The sequence below is a fragment of the Astyanax mexicanus genome, chromosome 4 (assembly GCF_023375975.1).
Source record: "Astyanax mexicanus isolate ESR-SI-001 chromosome 4, AstMex3_surface, whole genome shotgun sequence".
Classification (NCBI taxonomy): domain Eukaryota; kingdom Metazoa; phylum Chordata; class Actinopteri; order Characiformes; family Acestrorhamphidae; genus Astyanax; species Astyanax mexicanus.
The window spans coordinates 33,194,202-33,214,168 of NC_064411.1; the positions used below are offsets into that span (position 1 = coordinate 33,194,202).

Genomic DNA, 19,967 nt, shown 5'->3' on the forward strand with positions numbered 1-19,967 from the left:
GTTACCTGTCCACTGGGCCTTCTACTGTTTCGATTGGCCTGAGAGTGAGGCGCTTCATCAACATGGCAGCCCAGAGCATCCTGGTCCCGCCCAGTTTTGACCAGTCTGCCTGGGTTTGTAGGTTTGGATATCTACACAGAAACAACAAAAATAGATGCACTTGAAACATCCAACAAATCCTCATTAAATTTATATATACACATTTCTGTTAGAATATCATCCTTTCTCCCTGTGCCCCGCTTCTCCCTGTGAGAGACCACCATAGAGCAGCTATTATTCGAGTGGTGGGTCATTATTCTCAGCACTGCAGTGACTGCACCAGCATGGTGGTGGTGGTGTTAGTAGTGTGTATTGTACTGATTATATGAGTGGATCAGACACAGCAGTGCTGCTGGAGTTATTAAACACCTCAGCATCCGGTCCCCACTGATGAAGAACTAAAGAATGACCAACACAAACTGTGCAGTAAAAGACTCAGAGCTCCTGTTTCTGACTTTATTTTTTATACAAGGTGGAGAAGCTACTTAGGAGTGTCTAATAGAGTAAACAGTAAGTGAACCCAGTGTTGAAAAACTCTAGCAGCACTGCTGTGTCTGATACACTCATACCACCACCAGCACCATGTTCCAGTGCTGTGACTGCAGTGCTGAGAATAAAGGACCTACCATCCAAATAATAGCTGCTCTATGGTGGTCTCTCCTGTGGGTCTTGACTATAAAAAAATACAGGAGTGAAAGGAGGATAATAAAGTATGCAGAGAAACAGAAGAATTACAATCTATAATTATAGAACTACACAGTTTTCAGTGATGCTGAAAAAGACAATGGGCAAAGAAACAAGTATATATACCATATTTTTGTACTATAAGGCGCACCTAAAATCCTAAAGCTAACTGGGGCTGGCTAGCTCTATTAACCAGGGACGGCTTGCACTGCTAACCGGGGCTGGCTAGCACTACTATCCGGGGCTGGCTAGCACTACTATCCGGGGCTGGCTAACGCGGATATTCGGGGCTGGCTAGCGCGGATATTCGGGGCTGGCTAGCGTGGATATTCGGGGCTGGCTAGCGCTGCTAACCGGGACTGGCTAGCGCTGCTAACCGGGACTGGCTAGCGCTGATATCCGGGGCTGGCTAGCGCTGCTAACCGGGGCTGGCTAGCGCTGCTAACCGGGACTGGCTAGCGCTGCTATCCGGGGCTGGCTAGCACTGCTAACTGGGGCTAACGCTAACTTCCAGTAAGCATTTATACTAGTGTTGCTTAACGTGCCTTATATTCCGGTGCGCTTTATAGTCGGGTCGGAAAAATACGGTACACTGTGTAAACTGTCTATTTAAAAAATAAATAAATAAAAGGTCTGAGGTCAGAACATTTTATTGGTCAGTGAAGTAATTGATGGTCAGAGAAGCACAGGTTGGTTCCTGATCTTCTCTGTGAACTCCAGACCCTGGATGAATGTGTTGAGATCCACCAGCAGCTCACCTGATTTACTTTAATAAAAGACTGGTTGATTAGATAAACTAGCAGACGGTATAATAAGACTACATGAAAACACTGTGGCTCACCCTTTCCTCGATGATGGGTAAAGAGATGTCAATAAAGGCCTCCTTTACTGTTGAAATCTGAAAGCCAGCACACAAACAATTTAGTTCAAGGGCATCTATAGAGCCTGGTTATTCACTGCAGATCGTGCTTATGCAGGTAAACACACCCAGGAAATTGTAGGCACACATCCATTCACACACACAAACACACACACACACACTTACATGTTCACATTCTTCACACATAATGGTATTTGTCAACTCTCCAACAAAGATTCGATCCACAAAGTTCATCTTCACTCCTTCTTTGCCGTATGCTGTGGGTTGGAACACAAACACCCACAAGTGTACAGAAGGTTAATTCAATGACAACTGGCAGTTCACAAGATCACACAATTTTTATTTTTTTTTATTTCTGTATAAATTTTACCTAAAACTTTATCAGATTTTCCTAAATGTTGTAAAGGTGGATAAAAAGAACTAAATCAAACAAATGAGACAAAAATTTTAGACCTTAGATCATTTACGAAAGTGATCCAATATTACATATCTGTGAGTGGCAAAAGTAAGTAAATCTGTGAGCTGAATCTCAAAGAATGTGGGTCATGCAGCAGAACAATAATCCTAAGCACACAAGTCGTTCTACAAAATAATTTGTAAAGAAGAATAAAGTTAATGTTTTGGAATGGGGCCAAGTAAAAGTCCTGAACTTAATTTAGTAGAAATTTTGTGGAAAAACCTGAAACGGGAAGCCAGTGTTCAGGACTTATCAACATTTACCGAAAACGTTTAGTTCCAGATATTGCTGCAAAAATGGGGCACACCGAATACTAAAAGCAAAGGTTCACATACTTTTGTCACTGAAAGATATTTAATATTGGATAATTTTTCTCAATAAATCGCTGAACAAGTCTAATAATTTTGCTCCAATTTTATAATGAACAAAGAAATAGATATGATCCAAAAAGTATTCTATTTACACTGATTTCTCTTGGAGATTAAGGATATTTGATTCAAATCTTTAGAAACACCGAAAGGACCTTATGCCCTAACACTTGTCTAACTAGATTTAATGATGTTTTTGCACCAGAGATAAAAAGCTTAAATACAAAACAGTCCTCCAAATACAATAACTGTAACTAACCAGCCTTCAGAACCCATGCATAAATTGCATGTAATTAATGGCCACTAGATGGCGATATTGCTCCAAATGACAGAAATATAAAAAGAATCATCTCTGTGTGTTCGTGTGTGTGTACACTCTGGGTGGTTCATTACCTTTCACTTGCCGCTTGGTTTCCTCATCAGCCGTCTTCTCAGTGGGATTATTGAAGGCTTTGAGGATGGACGCTTTAATTCGCTGTCAGAATAAAACACACAAAAGTCAGAATTCCATTCCAACTGCTCATTAATTCCATAAAGACACAAAGTGTTTTTTTTAAAGATATTTAAATGAACAAAGTAGTCAATTATTACATCAAAGGCTGAATAATGTTCATACAGTAGGTGAGTAAAGTGACTCATATTAGCCACTAAGACTATGGGGGAAAAGACACCAAGAGAAATCAAGAGTTCAAAGAAAGTACTTTCTATGAGCACTGGAAAAATGCCACAGAGAGAAAACAAGACTTAAGAGGAGATACTCTCTCTCTCTCTCTCTCTCTCTCTCTCTCTCTCTCTCTCAGAGCATGGGAATGAGCCATCAAGAGGTCCCAAGTCTCCAAAGAGTCAGGGAAAGAACCACTGAGGGAAACAAACACCTCTCCAAACTATCACTGATCAGTAAATTTTGCATTTCATTTGGAAATGAAGGAATCAGAGTCTGGAGGAAGAGTGGAGAGACACAGTCCAAACTGCTTGAGGTCTATTGTGAAGTTTCCACAATCAGTGATGGTTTGGAGAGACATGTCTGTCATCTGCTGGTGTTGATCCACTGTGTTTTATCAAGTCTATATCAAGTCAGTGCAATGTTTTCCTGAAAAATCTTACAGCACTTCATGCTTCCCTCTGCTGACAACTTTTATGGAGATGCAGACTTCATTTTCCAGCAGGACTTGCTAAAAGTACCAATTGGTCCTATATAATATTCTTATTTTCTGAGGCACTTTTGGGGTTTTTATTAGCTGTAAAGCATAATTAACAACAATTAAAACAAATTAACACTTAAAATAGATCACTTTGTGTGTGTAATACATGTATATAATATATAAGTTTCACATTTTGAACTGAATTACTGAAATAAAGTAACTTTTCCATGATATTCAATTATTTTGAGATGCAACTGTATTTCCTAAAAAGCTAGAGAGAGAAACCAAGACTGCAGAAGAAATATTCCAGTAGTGTGGAGGACCAAGTACTTCCTAAGAGCATGGGAAAATACCACAGGGAGACTAGACCTAGACTCCAGAGGAGATACTGCCTATGGAGCCAAGACCTCACTTTGATGCTTCCTAAAAGGCATAAGAAAATACCTCAAATAGAAACCATTACTCTAATGGAGAAGCATAGGAAACGGCCACCAAACGGAAGCAGGAGTGCAAAGGAAATATTCCCACACTGTAGAAAAAAAAAGTCAACTACAGGTACAAAGACATAAGACCATAAGACGATGGGAATGAGCCACCAAGAGGAATCAAGACTCCAAAGATGGTATACTTTCTAAAAGTATGGAAAAGAGCCACTGGGGAAAAAAAAAAAAAAAAACTAGACGTGAAAGAAGATAATCCTTAAGAGCACAGGAAAGAGCTAACAAGCGGAACCAAGAATCCAAAGAAGATATAGTTATAAATAGGATGCCATGAAAAATCTTTGGTTCCTCTCATTTGTTCCTTCTTTATATCAAATGCTCTTTTTGAGTCTAATATCTACTCAGTGGTTATTTCCCACGCTCTTAGATAGGGTCTCCTGCCCGGTACTGTTCACTTGTGTTTTACACATGCTTTTCTGGACAAGCTTTTTTTGCCGCACTAATTGAATAGACCTGAATGGAATATTATGTACATGTATGCCATTAAGGTCACTTGCATGTTCACAAACACAGGACAACGTAAGCACATACACACAAACACACACACACACACACACACACACACACATACACTCACACACTTCATTTCTTGTACACGTGGCATGTTAAAAAGCACACCTGCCTGCTCTAAAGCTCTTCACATTCAGATGCAGAGCGTGTTCTATATGGAAGGTCATGTGGTTCTTCATTTGTGTACATCATTGGAATTTTGTATAAAGCAAACAATTAAACTCAAAAACACACTGAACTGCTGCTCAATGCGTCTCCCACAGCACTCGCAAACACAAACACGATCAGGGACAACCTGAGAGTAAACGAATGCAGCTAATTTAAATAAACTGTATTGTGTCACATTAGCATAATTATTTGTGCACAGTAAGATACTGTAAATATACAACATATGCATTAAGTATAAAAAAAACAATTAATGATTTTATTTACAGCAAGGGTAAGTAAGTAAGCGCAAGTTAAACAACTACTTCTTTTTGTCTTTAAAATAAAACTAATAGATGAGTAGGAATAATAATAAAATGCTTCAGTTAAAGTGAGTATACATAGATTTTATTATGGATCAAATTGTTTGGGAACATTTTTGTTGGAGCATTTATCCAGAAAGTTCTGACTCAATGTAAAGAACAACCGGCCAGATTCACACTACATCAATTTTTTTTTTTTTTTAGAAAAGGGTCCGTGGAAAAAAAAAAAAAAAAAAATTCTCCCCAAGAGATACTTCCTAAAAGCATGGGAAAGATCCACCAAGATAAATCTTTTTTTTTGGAGTCTTGGTTCCTCTTATAGGATTTTTCCCCTTATGCTCTTTGTGTATTTTTTCCTAGTGGAGGGCTCCACGGGTTCAGTAGGGTTCAGTTTGGTCAAGTGTGAAAGTTGTTTTGTAGCCTGGAAGTAGCCCAGAGTACCATTTACCCACCCAAAGTGAGCAATTGTTCTCTCTCAAGGCAAGCTGCATGACCGGGATTCGAACCAGTATTCTCCAAACCATAGTGGCAGCGCTTAGCTTACCTCAAGTGGAATCCAGTGCAGCTGGCAGTTTTGGAAACTATCCATTTCGGTGCCATGTAGGGCTGGGTATCGAAATTCGATCCCAAAAAGGCAAAGAATAAAATGTCTTGGTACTACTGAGTACCGAAAGGTCTATTATTTATACTTTTCATGAAGCACAAATAAACGTGTAAAACACAAAGCACACACAGCAAGGTAAAAAGTATGAAATGGCGATCTGAAAAACAAAAGTGGAGTAAAGGCTGGATTTACCTTAAACAATAAATAGATTCTACTTTCAAAATGATGGCAGCCTCTCATGATGGCAGTATAAGAATGAGACTACTCATGTCAGCTGTTAAACACTTTGTGGGAGAATTGTGTATCGGTATTGAATTCAAAATATTGTATCAGTATCAAAAATTTAAAAACGATACCCATCCCTAGTGCCATGTGATTGTTTAATTTTGTAACCACTGAGAACAATCAAGGACATGATCAACTATACTCAAATTAAACACAGAAATTCCCTAAGTTGACAAAACTATACTTTTTAAAGAATAAAGAAAAGATTTTCTTTCAAAAAGTCAAACGAGTGCTGGATGTTAATCTACACAGATTTCTCTCCTGAAAACTGTATTTGGGTGAGCAAAGCACTTCCATTTATTTACAGTAAGCTTAGATTTTCAATATTTTTTAACAGTGTGGTTAGCAGCAGCGCTAGCCGCAGTTAGCAGTGCTTAGTTCTAGTAAACGCCCGAAAGTGCTTCCGGTAAGCCAGGGCACTACCATCAGCTACCTTGTTTTAAAACAGTAATACCCTAATGCTGCTCCAGCCTCAGTGCTGGAGGAACTTCACTGAAAGTCGCTGTATTTCAGTGGATTAACAAAGGATTATAAATGTGCCTAAGTGTGAATAATAGGGTATGTATGACTGTAACAAACATTGTTAAATGGTTATGTAATGTTCCAACTTATTATTAATTGACACTAGGAAATATAATATTATACCACAGTTAGTTCCGACCCTGCAATGCGATTGGCTATAAGTGACATTATGAGTGACATTATTAGCCGGTAATGCACTGTAACCGAAGTTCTCCATGTATTACTCTGCCACATACAGGTAACCTAGCAACGATGCAGCGCTCACAAACCAAATACAAACCAAATGCGATGTGATTATACACCACTGGGGTCTTGCCGCTAAGGGGGGGGCCCCCGAAATAAACTAATTCTTAAAAAAAAAAAACATTTTCAGTCAAACAAGCACTGGACTTTAATCTACACAGATTTCTCTCCTAAAAACCATTGATTTGGATCAATAAAGCTCTTAGGTTTATTTACAGTACGCTTAGATTTCCACAACTTTGACTGAAATGGCCGATAATGTAGAGCTTACAGTGCAGCCACAAGCAGAGCAGCTATGGAACTATGGAACTTCAAATGCTTACTATAAATTACAGACTTTCATAGGATGAAATCTGTGTGAGGGATGTATATGAATGTGTGACTGCGTGTGTGTGTGTACATGAGTGTGTGAGGTTAATGGGAGGTGACGTGGTCAGTGACTGTGTTAGCGAGTGAGCTGTGAGGAGACACAGCCACAGTAAAGCACCAATCAATAGATAATTGGTTGTGGTGGCGTTTGTCTGGGGGTTCTGACCAGTTTGGCTATTGTCCCGTCTCCACGCCACGGATATTTAGGTCAAAAGCCTGGCTAATCCCTCTCCTTCACTCCCCCAAAACCCCCACTCTGAGGGGCTCCCCGCTGCGCTGCTCACTAATTAATCACCAGTCCTACATCCATACACACACACAAACACAAATACAAACACACACACACACACTTTCAGAGGAGTGTATGTGATCCTTTCTTAAGAAAGCATCTTCACATGCAAGTCTAGTCTCTGCTCAGATCATTGGCTAATGAGATAATTGGCGATAATTACGATTACTGGTCAATTAACATATGCTGATCTGATGCTAATGGCTAATACACACTGATATTCAGGATTCTGCAGGTTGGCTCAAGGGGGTTTGGTTCTCACACACAAACACACACACATATACACAATCATCTTCTGTCAAGTCATGGACTCCACAAGACCTCTGAAGGTGTTCTGTGGTATCTAGCACCTCCAACACATTAGCAGCAGATGCTTCAAGTCCTGTAAGGTGTGAGGTGGGGCCTCCAAATTGAAAACCTCTGGAATATATTCAAGAGGAAGATAGATGATCACAAGCCATCAAAACCAAGCTAAACTGCTTGAATTCTTGCACCAGGAGTGGCAGAAAGTTATCCAAAAGCAGTGTGTAAGACTGGTGGAGGTGACCATTCCAAGATGCATGAAAGTTGTAATTAAAAAACAGGGCTATTTCACCAAATATTAATTTCTAAGCTCTTACAACTTTATGAATATGAACTTGTTTTCTTTGCATTATTTGAGGTCTGAAAGCTCTGCATCTTTTTTTGTTATTTCAGCCATTTCTTATTTTCTGCAAATAAATACTGTAAATGATACTGTAATTTTTTCATTTGGAATTTGGGAGAAATGTTGTCTGTAGTTTATAGAATAAAACAACAATGTTCACTTTACTGAACATTGTTGTTTTATTGAATATTGTTTAAAATGGCTTAATTTTTTATATTTGTCCAACATTAAAACTAATTTAACTTCTAAATGTTATTACAAAACATATTGGCTATAGAAATGTGCATAACTGACATACATTTGCATCCTTTTGTGCACTTATTTAAAGTTAGGTGTACCAAATAAAGGTAACACCAGTGATTTTGTTTATTTTTTTATATACTAAATAGACTAAATAACAGCTAATAAATACAAAAGCCCATTTCAAATCTATATGCTATATCAACTAAAATGTTTTTTGTTTTTTTTATCAAATTCTATTCTAATTTTACATTTTAGTTTCCTAAGAATAAAGTATGTAACACCAGTCACTTCAATCAAAAGCTTCATATGAAATCATGAGCCAAATTAAAAAAGAAATCTCAGATAATTGAAAAGAGACTGTAGAATTACAATGTGATGCTTTACTTCATATACCTTCAGAAAATATGTAAATACAACTCAAATACTACTATTTAAAAATAAGAGATTTTTTGCTGTGTGATAACACCAGTGACGGGATTCCTGGGGACCACAACTTTCCTCACATATTTTCTAATAATTTATTTGCCATATGTTTTGTATGTGTAATATTAAATCACATATTTTAAAGTCATGTGTAGATTACTGCAGTTAAATTGGCAGAAAATATTTAATATTGTCCTTAAAATGTGCCACATCACTGTTGGGACACGACACAAAATAAATAATTACAAAAAATAATATTGCTACATTGATAGTGCAAGAATTATTAATTGTTAATTGTTAACTATTTTAATTTTAGCTTTATCTTAAAATATAAATAAACATGTCAATGCTTCCAAGGTTCCCATAGAATAAAGCTTTTTTTTTTAAGTGTTTTTTTTTTTTTTTTACCATGCTTCCATCACAACCTTTATGAACTGACTGTTCACTTGCTGCCTAATGTGTAAAAGCTTTAAAAGATGCCATTAGGAACAGATTATTAGTGTTCGTAAGTATATGGTTTTAATGTTATGGCTAGTCTAGACTCGTAGTTTAGTTTACTTAGATTAATATGTAAGATGTGCTTATACAGTATAGCTGTAAACATTAGGACAACACACATACACAGACACACAGACACTCACGCATGCATGCATAAATGAGCGAATGTGGTTAATAAGACCATTTGTGCAGTGTGAATCCTTAAATCCCCCCCCTCTTGTCCCCCACTCCCCTGTATATATTTGAGAGTGTGTGTGTGTGTGTGTGTGTGAGAGAGACACAGAGAAAGCCTCCCACTCAGCAGCTGTGTGTTTCCCAGGCTGCACAATGCCCCGTGCCTGCTGCGCCACTTGCAGGGTTTCTAAGTGCCACAACTGTGAGCATTCACAGGTCTGAGTGGGGTCCGACTCGGCTCCGCTCTGCTCAGTCAGGCTCGCAGGGCCACCGGGCCACGCCACCACGTCCTGACCACACGCCTGTTTTCCTGGGGGGCCTTGAGGAGCAGTAGGGAGGGGTCACCCTAAAACTCCTCACAACCCCACTATGAACGACCTCCTAGACTGAGCTGAAGGGTAGGGAGCAGATTACTGACACAGGGGCCACAATAACACACAACTCTTTATAATGACCAAACTGTACGCATTATTTATTTTATTATCCTTAAAGGACCATTCATGATTCTATATTTTTTAGTAGTAAGTGATAAAGCGATAAAGGAAACATGCAAAGTTCAAGCACTTCTTTCTTGTAAGCAGAGCTTTGGCCAGTATTTTCTAACTAGAACTGTGTAGTATTGTCACTAGCTTCACCCCGATGTTGAGTGATCGGGACTATGCTGGCTAATGTAGTCATGCTACAGTATATTACTGGGATCTGTAATGTAGTCATTTCAACTGTAGGTTATGTACAGGGGTTGGACAATGAAACTGAAACACGTGGTTTTAGACCACAATAATTTATTGTCCTGACGGACAGTTCTGGTGGAAACAGGAGAGTTGAGGTGCACATTGAACTCTGCTGTGATTTGGGCAGCCGTGCTTTTACGTTTTTTGGATACAATCCGGGTTAGCACCCGAACATCCCTTTTAGACAGCTTCCTCTTACAGCGTCCACAGTTAATCCTGTTGGATGTGGTTGGTCCTTCTTCGTGGTGTGCTGACATTACCTTGGATACTGTGGCTTTTGATACATCACAAAGACTTGCTGTCTTGGTCAGAGATGCGCCGGCAAGACATACACCAGAGTTCAAAAGAGGACAAATTGTTGGTGCGTCACCCATAATGTTGTTTGCATTGCAATATTTTGAGCAAAACTGTGCTCTTACCCTGCTAATTGAACCTTCACACTCTGCTCTTACTGGTGCAATGTGCAATTAATGAAGATTGGCCACCAGGCTGCTCCAATTTTGCCATGAAACCTCCCACACTAAAATGACAGGTGTTTCAGTTTTATTGTCCAGTTTTTTGGTTTAGGCTGAAGTTACGGAAATCATGCTACATTTGTTTGTGTAGAATCTGTGTCCTTAGCTTGGCAACCCGAGTGAGCATGGCGTCTGTGAAGTAATTGGGTGGGGAAACAACTCTCTGATATTTTGAAGTTGGACTGCTGTACCCATTTCACATTCCTGCTCTCATTTTTTATTGATTGCTCCTTTAAAATATGACTGTAATATACCGTACCAATTTAGTACAGTGATCAATTAATTAGGAAAACTACACAAATACTGGATAGGACCTCCCTTTGATCTTATATCAACCTTAATTCTTCGTAGTGTGGATTACAAACTTTTGCCGATTTTTATTTAAGGCAGTTGTGCAGTTGTTTTCGTTTCTGTCAGAGGCAAGGACGAATCTATGAGCCAAGAGTAAAATCTGCACTCATTGACACACAAAAAAAAATGCACCACAGGCTGCTTCTTAACTCAGCAGTTATGTCTGAGGCAGACATGTAAATGACTACAGGTACGGACAGATTGGACACTGCCCTGTAAAATGACTCCGAAGACTACTCTTGGGTAGTGTACCTCCTGGTGAGAGATCGTTAACTGTTAGACACGCCTCTATAACGCACTTAAAGAAATTCTGTCCAGTTGACAGACTCTGAGAGGGTGCGCATCGCCTACCATCAAGGTAGTCAATCAGCCAGCCAGTCATGAATCAAAAACATGGACTGCTTTAGCAACAAATCCAGGCTAGGTTTCAGGCAAGAGGGGGGCCCAACAAGGTAATGGAGCCCCAATAAACTTATCTTTTTGCTATAATATTGTACTATTGTAATCACTTATATTCACAGACCATCCACCCACCCAAAGTTGCAAGGCAAATTGTGCTCTCTCAGGGCTCCGGCAGCTGGTGGCAAGCTACATGAACTGGATTCGAACCGGCGATCTTCTGATAATAGTAGCAGGGCATGTTATTTTTTGATAATGAGTGCATCACAACAGAAAAGAGTACAGTGCACACGATGACCAATGCATCAAAAATAGCACTTCTATAAAAACAGCGAAATTCAACTGGATATAAAATGTCCAAAGTTGGACTATAATAGTGTGTAATACAGTTTTAAATGTGGCTGTAGTCTTTTACACTGTTTATTCAAGCCATACAATGGCATTTATTGCTTGTTTTTCAATGCAAGACAAAAGGAAAAATGCCTTCAGCTTGTGATGAGTGCATATTTTTTCTTTTGTGAAACTATAAGCAAAAAGAAGGGTTCTGATGTAGTCACGTGTAGAAATCCACAGAGCTAAATGTTACTGCATATTCTAATAGGACAAATTTTGAATTATTTTTATTTATTTATTTTTTAAAACCATATCTGACCCTAAGGTCATTTTCCCACCTGTAGTTCGTGTCTCTGGTTCGATGAAGTTGATGAACTGAATTTGGAGCATTTTCTACCTTGGTTTGGTTTGTTTTCACACAGGCACAAACCTAAACGCACCAATATACGTAAATATAGAAAGAGGATTTTGTGTTCCAGGCCAGGTCGTATATCTGTGCAGTGTGAAACTGCTTTAACACTAAACATAGAAAATGTGCTGGTGCGCTTTCAAACGCAGTGTTTTCAATTGGATGTGAGCTCAGTAAACAAAGCGCACCTACAGAGCGTTCAGTGTGAAAACAGCTTAGCATGGAGCAGCAGCAGAGAGGGTGTTTGTTTATAGCTGTAATAATTAGTAATGAATCAGGTTTAACTGCACCTGAAAAGCACTTTAGTTCAAACATGAGGAGTATATATGATAAGTGGATTGGATCAAGAACAAAACATATTCTCACCACAATAAAAAAACAAAAAACAAAGACCACCTCCTCTCGCAAGTTTTTGGTGCAGTGCAGTCCCATCCATTTGAGAGAAAAAAAATAATAATAAAATTCTCTCTTGACCCCAGTTTAAACTTATTTTGTAAAAAAATTGCAACAAAGTTATTCTTCACATTTTAGCACGTAATTTACTCCCGACGTTTTAATACCTTGACTGCAAGCTTTTTGTTATTTAAATGTTTTTTTTTCCCCATTTACATTGATTTTAGCATAAGGGGAATTTTTTTATTTTATATTTTTTACCCATTCTGAACTTTAAATGAGGGTAGCCCTCAATGCATTTCTGAGTGAGATAAAAAAGTTATATAATAAAATATTTTATTTTTTATGTTTTAATCTCGTTTATCTTTTTATAATTATTGTTTAATGTGTTAATCAAAGCATTTCAATGCTCGTTTCAACATTCATGATGGCGAACACACTCACCTTGCTCTCCTCCACCCTGACCGAGTCCAGCAGGTAGTGCAGTAGCTCCTGGCTGTCCTGCTGCTGGTAGCCCTTAAAACGCGGAGCCCTGCATGTACACACACACACAGACACACAGACACACACACACACACAGACACACACAGACACACACACACACACACACACACACACAGACACACACACAGACACAGACACAGACACAGACACAAACAGACACACACACACACACACAGACACACACACACACACACAGACACACACACACACACACAGACACACACACACAGAGAGAGAGAGAAAGAGAGAGAGAGAAAGAGAAAGAAAGAAATCAACAGTCTCCTCGTGCACAAAAGAGTGAAAAGAATGTCCATTCTCTTTGCTCAAGGTCTTTCCTCTGTTACCGCATTCGGAAACTCTCCAGGTTTTAGTTCCTAACAGCAGCCACTGTTCTACTGCTGACAGCTTTCATTCAACCAGCTGGGGTCACACACACACACACACACACACACTCACACAAACATAAGCACTTAGTCTGTGCCATACAACATGAATGCAAAAACACACAGAACTGTCTTTAGGAAAGATTTTCAGGCTTATTTCTGTATTTCTACACTGAGCTTTCTCTCACACACAGCAGAGAGCAGTCAAACAGTGGCACATTCATTAATAACAGCTCCAAAGTGGACGGGTCACCATTCAGAACTCTATTAAACGCATGGTTAGATTTAAAAAAATGTCACTGTTTAGGTAAACTGTGAACTTCCAGAGTATGAACAACACTGATGTTTCCTCAAAGCTAAAACGCACTTCTCCAAAGTTCAGAATATCCAAGGTTCACAATAATTGGCAAAAAGAGTTCAAATCATCTGTAATCATTAGTTCATTCAGATCATGTTTAGGTCAAAGATTGAATTTTTACACAATAGCATGCAACTCAAAGTTACAACACGCTCCTCGAGGTTTAGTTAAAAGCTTATGGGTAAAAAGAGCGGCAAACTACTACAAGCTCTATGCACTCAAGCTCTTTCAGTCCATATGAAGTCATTTGCAACTGTTATAAGTTGTAAGTGTGAGAGAGTTCAGGACCAAGACTTCATTACACATTATCAGTCATTCTAAACAGGAAGTGTGCATTGTATATTTCAATCTTTGCTTTTAAACCATGTGTTCAACTTCAATTTACTGGAGGACATAGTCAGTATACTTTTTTTTTACTTTTTCCAGTAGATGTTGATTTAGAGCACCAGCATCTCAAACCAAAACTAATGCTTCATATTCAGCCATTTGCCTCTTTTATTTACCTGCTCTAACCCTAACCTGTCTGTTAGCATCACAACTCCAACCCTGTCAAGCCCAGCTGTTAGCACTGCAACTAACTTATGCTAAGTCTGCCTGCTGTGTTTGTTAGTATTGATGCTCCAGCTCTGACAACGCAGTCAGACTTGGCCATTTTTGCCTTCACTGATAGACCAAGCCAGCCAGTCATTTTTGGCTCCCACTGGTAGCTCCTTTAGTGGTAGATCTAGCAGAACGTAACTTTTTTTTTGCCGTTTTTTGCCATTTTTTGCTCCTAGTGGTAGACCAAGCCAGACTTAGCTATCTTAGCTTCCTCTGGAAGACCAAGCAGTTTTTAGCCATTTTGTTCACCTCCTGCTTTTAGACCAAGCCAGGTTTAGCCATTTTTAGCCATTTATCCACTGTTTTTAGCCATTTTAAATACATTTTTTACTCTGCACTACTAGACCAAGCCAGGCTCAGCCATTTTTAGCATTCACTGGTTTTTTTTTTTAGCTTTTTTTTTAGCCAATTTAAGGCCGTTTGTCCACCTTCAGTGCTAGACCTAGGAGGACTTAGCTATTTTTAGCCCTTTTTTGCTCCCACTGGTAGACCAATCCAAACTTTTTTATCCTACATTTTTTCCAGACACATCTTCCAGACCAAGTTTAACTTAGCCATTTGTTTACCTTCACTGGTAGACCTAGCAGAACTTCCACTGTAAGACCAAGCAGAGCTTAGTCATTTTAATTTAATTTTTTGCTCCACACTGGTAGGCCAAGCAAGACATCGCCACTTTAGCTTCCGAGCAAGTTTTAGCCTTTTTTTTCACCTCCCACTTCTAAACCAAGCCAGACTTAGCCCTTTTTAGTCATGTGTCTACCTTCAGTGGTAGATCTAACAGGACTGTTTTTAGTCATTTCTCTGCTTCCAAACCAGACCACTAAAAGACTAAGTAGACCTTAGCCATTTTTATCAAATTTTTGGTCCACACTGGTAGACCAAGCAGGGCTTAGTAATTTTTATTAATTGTTATTGGTCTGCACTGGTAGACCAAGCCAAACTTGTAGTTTTAACCATATTTCATTCCCACTGGTCCCACTTTTCATTAGCATTGATAAAACATACTTATTCCATATTTAATGTCACACCATGTTGTAAACCACCAAACAAATTAAGATCTGGATGCACTTTAAAAGACTGGTTGCCTCTCCTTGGACTCTCCCCTGTCCACCTTGGGCCAGATGTTAGCCAGATGCTGCAGCCAGATGTCAGGCTACAGCCAGAATTGCAGAAACCTGTTGTGTGGCAGCAGAAGTGCAGGGCCAGCTGGTGTGGTGTCATACACAGCCTTTAGGAAGAGAGGTCAAAAGTCACGGCCCACTGTATGGCAGTGCATTGAGATTATAAACCGTAGAGGGCCTACTTAGATGTGCCAATCGATTAAGAAAATAATATTAATATATGTAATCACAATAATACTAGCTTTAAATACAGGACATAATAATGTAAATAAAGTAATTTGGGAGAAAAATGGCAACATGCAATTAAATAATACTTATAGTAGTGGTGTCAGTGTGCTTGCATTACTAGGCCCTGTAAAAATAGGGTGAAATATAGGGCTGGTTTCAAATTGAATACAATGAATAATTGCATGTTTTAACATTACCAGCACTAATACACACATGCACATATGCTGTAAGACGGATGGTCAGGCAGTCTCGGCTGATGCATTGTGATGGTTTGTCCGGTTTTGGGTGCTCAAGCATGGCGAAGGAGCTTCTGCCACCTGCTCAAACACAGGCCATCAGTAGCAGGAGCAGGGCACATGCTTTCATCCACTCATCCCTCCATCCCTCAATTTATACATCTATCCACCCAGCCCTCCCTTCCTCCTCTACTGTGTCTGTCCTCTCTCTCCTCTACAGCGCTTTGCCCAGGGGGTGCAATCAGGGGTCAAACCTCAACACCCAAAAAAAGGATAACAGTCAGTTACACAGGAAACATGTACTGCTGCCTACAGTAAAACACATGCTTCAGTATAGAGACAGCACTGAGTGAAGTGAAGCATGGTATCAGAGAGGTTTTTGAAGCTGACTGAGTGTGTCCCTCTATAATAGGTGGGGTTGGTGGGAATGGTATTTAAAACTTGATTATACTGCTTATTATAATTAGGCATCAGCTGCCTTTTATTTTTACTTAATTAAAAAACTCAATATACAGTGTATCACACAAGTGAGTACACCCCTTAAATTTCTGCAGATATTTAAGTATATCTTTTCATGGGACAAAACTGACAAAATGACACTCTGACACAGTGAAAAGTATATAGTCATTAATGTCTAAACCACCGGAACAAAAGTGAGTACACCCCTAAATGTCCAAAGTGAGCACTGCTCGTCATTTTCCCTCAAAAAATTCATGCGACTCGTTAGTGTTTTGTATTTTGTATTTTGTAGTACAGCTCTCTCACTCATTCTGGTCACTGAAAGTTTTAACATGGCACCTCATGGCATAGAACTCTCTGAGGATCTTAAAAGACAAATTGTTGTGCTACATGAAGATGGCCAAGGCTACAAGAACATTGCCAACACCCTGAAACTGAGCTGCAGCACAGTGGCCAAGATCATCCAGCATTTTAAAAGAGCAGGATCCACTCCGAACAGACCAGTGCTGAGTGCACATTCAGAGTCACGTCCAAATCCTGTCTTTAAAAGATAGGCGCAGGAGTGCGGTCAGCATTGCTGCAGAGATTGAAAAGGTTGGAAGTTCAGCCTGTCAGCGCTCAGACCAAACGCTGCACACTGCATCAAATTGGTCTGGATGGCTGTCACTCCAGAAGACAGCCTCTTCTGAAGTCTGTACACAAGAAAGCCTGCAAACAGTTTGCTAAAGACATATCAACAAAGGACGATGTTCTATGGTCTGATGAGACCAAGATTAATCTGCTAGGTTCAGATGGTCTCAAGCATGTGTGGCAGCAATCAGGTAAAGAGTACAAAGATAAGTGTGTCATGCCTACAGTCAAGCAGGCTGGTGGCATTGCCATGGTCTGGGGCTGCATGAGTGCAGCAGGTGTTCGGGAGTTACATTTTATTGAGGGACACAATACTCCAATACATACCGTGTGAAATACTGAAGTAAACTCCGGAAACTGGGTCGCAGGGCAGAGTTCCAGCATGATAATGACCCCAAACTTATGCTTTACTGAAGAGGCTAAGGGTAAAGGTGATGGACTGGCCAAGCATGTCTCTCTAGACCTAAACCCAATAGAACATCTTTGGGGGCGTCCTCAAACGGAAGGTGGAGGAGCGCAAAGTCTCGAATATCCACCAGCTCTGTGATGTAGTCATGGAGGAGTAAAAAAAGAATTCCAGTGGCAACCTGTGAAGCTCTGGTAAACTCCATGCCCAGGAGAGTTAAGGCAGTTCAGGAAAATAATGGTGGCCACACAAAAGACTGATACTTTTTTGCCAGTGGTTTAGACATTAATGGCTGTATATTGACTTATTTTGAGGGAAGAATAAATGCACACTGTTATATAAGCTGCACAAAGACTACTTTTTATTTTAAATCTTATCCCACACCAGTTAGCGCAATGCTAACTGCAGGCCTAAATCACTGCACACTCTCCTCAGACCTGCATTTGTGGTTTTACACAGTTTTTAAAAGTGTATATGACATACTCGGCTTCCCCACTTTAGTTCAAGAGCGTAACAAACAAAAGCCAGTGTTTCTGTGACACTGCGCATTCCTGAGGCTGGGTCTGGTGATGGGTAAGCTGGTGGAGGCTGGGGGACTTCTGAAGGAGAGAATGAGAGAACGAGTGAGAGAGAGAGAGAGGGAGACAGAAAGAGAGAGAGAAATGTTCCGGAAGCTCATTGCAGTGGAAGATGAGGCAGAAGGAGCCTTTAGCGGTGTGCCCAATCTGGCCCTGCCACAGTGGGACAGCTGCAGCCGCTAACACAATTAACAGCGGATGAGTTAGTACCAGACTGCTCTTACCCCAACCTACCCCCACCCCTCGCCCCACCACACACCATACCGCATCAGCTGAGCGTGCAAAACATACCGCACACGCTCAAATACACACTCGCACGCATTAGCCTGGAGATCACACACAGAGCATTAAATATACACCCTGCTCAGCACTACAACACACACACACAATAAATAATATAAATAGAAAATAAATAAATAAATAAATAAGCAAATATTAATAATAAGACTCAATGACAGTGTACGAGTGTTTTCTACATAAACATGGATTGAAGCACATTAGTTTTAAAAGGTTTGTTTCTGTGGAATCTGTGTTCCAGTGTGTTTCTGTGGTATACAGGGTGTTTCTGTGGTATACAGGGTGTTTCTGTGGTATACAGGGTGTATGTGTGGAATCTGTGTTCCAGAGTGTTTCTGTGGTATATAGGGTGTTTCTGTGGTATACAGTGTGTTTCTGTGGTATACAGGGTGTATGTGTGGAATCTGTGTTCCAGAGTGTTTCTGTGGTATACAGGGTGTTTCTGTGGTATACAGGGTTCATCTGTGAAATCTGTGTTCCAGAGTGTTTCTGTGGTATATAGGGTGTTTCTGTGGTATACAGGGTGTTTCTGTGGTATACAGGGTTTATCTGTGAAATCTGTGTTCCAGAGTGTTTCTGTGGTATATAGGGTGTTTGTGGTATACAGGGTGTTTCTGTGGTATACAGGGTTTATCTGTGAAATCTGTGTTCCAGAGTGTTTCTGTGGTATACAGGGTGTTTCTGTGGAATCTGTGTTCCAGGGTGTTTCTGTGGTATCCACAGCACATTCACACTTTCATCACAATAACTAGAAAAAGACACAGAAACACAGAGAACTCTGTAACTATTAAAAGTACAAGTCTTTCTTTTAGATACATTACAAATGAAGCCAAATGTGATGAAGCCATGAGTACTGTTTCCTACATCTTCAAAAGACTCTTGGAAACTGGAGAAAACTGGTGAAGGAAGAGGTCTGGGTGACCCACACAGCAACAGCACCTTTAGCTAAGCTTAATATTAAACTAAGTTTCAGTTTTAGCAGTGAAGTGATAAATTAGAGGACTGACGGATGAAGAAGTGCTGTTATAAACTCCTTGCTAAAATGATAAAATCCTGCATTTCTTTGGTATTATATGGCATCTTTGGTATCCAGCATTTAATTAGTTTCTAGGATTTCCCTTGCTGTGGTATCCAGCATGTTTCCGCTGTTTCTGTGGTATCCAGTTGCTAATAAAAAAAACTGCAAGGGCACACTACCTATAGTTCTAGTTGTGAAATGAACAGCTTTACTGTACGGCCAATTGCTTCACCAATATTTATAATAATTCTGATTCAGTCTACTGTTGCATTTGAATTTGCATTATTTCCAATGCAGAGTCTTTCAGTAAGGGTCATAGATAATGCAGTATATTCCATTCATGACGGAAATAATGCACATTTGAATCAAATCTACTCAATGCATACTGACATTCAATATAAGGTTAAACAGTCATGTGCTCATTTATATCACCAAACACCAGGATTCATTCACTATTCACCACTCGAGCGCCATATAAAGAAACCTTTAATGCTCAAACACTTGAATGCAAAGCATATATAATGAAGAGACGAGATCCAATCAGACGCAAGTATAGTCTATAGTCTATATGCTCTCGATTCAAGGTCCACCCTAATCGTGCACACTATATAACCAGCCTTTATACACATTCATATGTTCAGTGATGAATACGGTCATGAATGCTGAGAAAGGATG

The 19,967-nt window shown here is 39.7% G+C and overlaps 1 protein-coding gene across 2 annotated transcripts in view; it reads right to left on the bottom strand.

Annotated features, from left to right (window-relative positions):
* Positions 1 to 19,967, bottom strand: part of usp45 (ubiquitin specific peptidase 45) — a 76,407-nt gene that overhangs the window by 10,631 nt on the left and 45,809 nt on the right. For both annotated transcript variants that reach the window (XM_022679189.2, XM_049478433.1), the window contains exons 9-13: positions 12,919 to 13,006; positions 2,822 to 2,903; positions 1,769 to 1,860; positions 1,565 to 1,621; positions 6 to 131 (exon numbers count right to left, since the gene is read on the bottom strand). In XM_022679189.2, the coding sequence (XP_022534910.2) occupies positions 6 to 131; positions 1,565 to 1,621; positions 1,769 to 1,860; positions 2,822 to 2,903; positions 12,919 to 13,006 (445 nt within the window). The remainder of the gene's footprint in view (positions 1 to 5; positions 132 to 1,564; positions 1,622 to 1,768; positions 1,861 to 2,821; positions 2,904 to 12,918; positions 13,007 to 19,967) is intronic.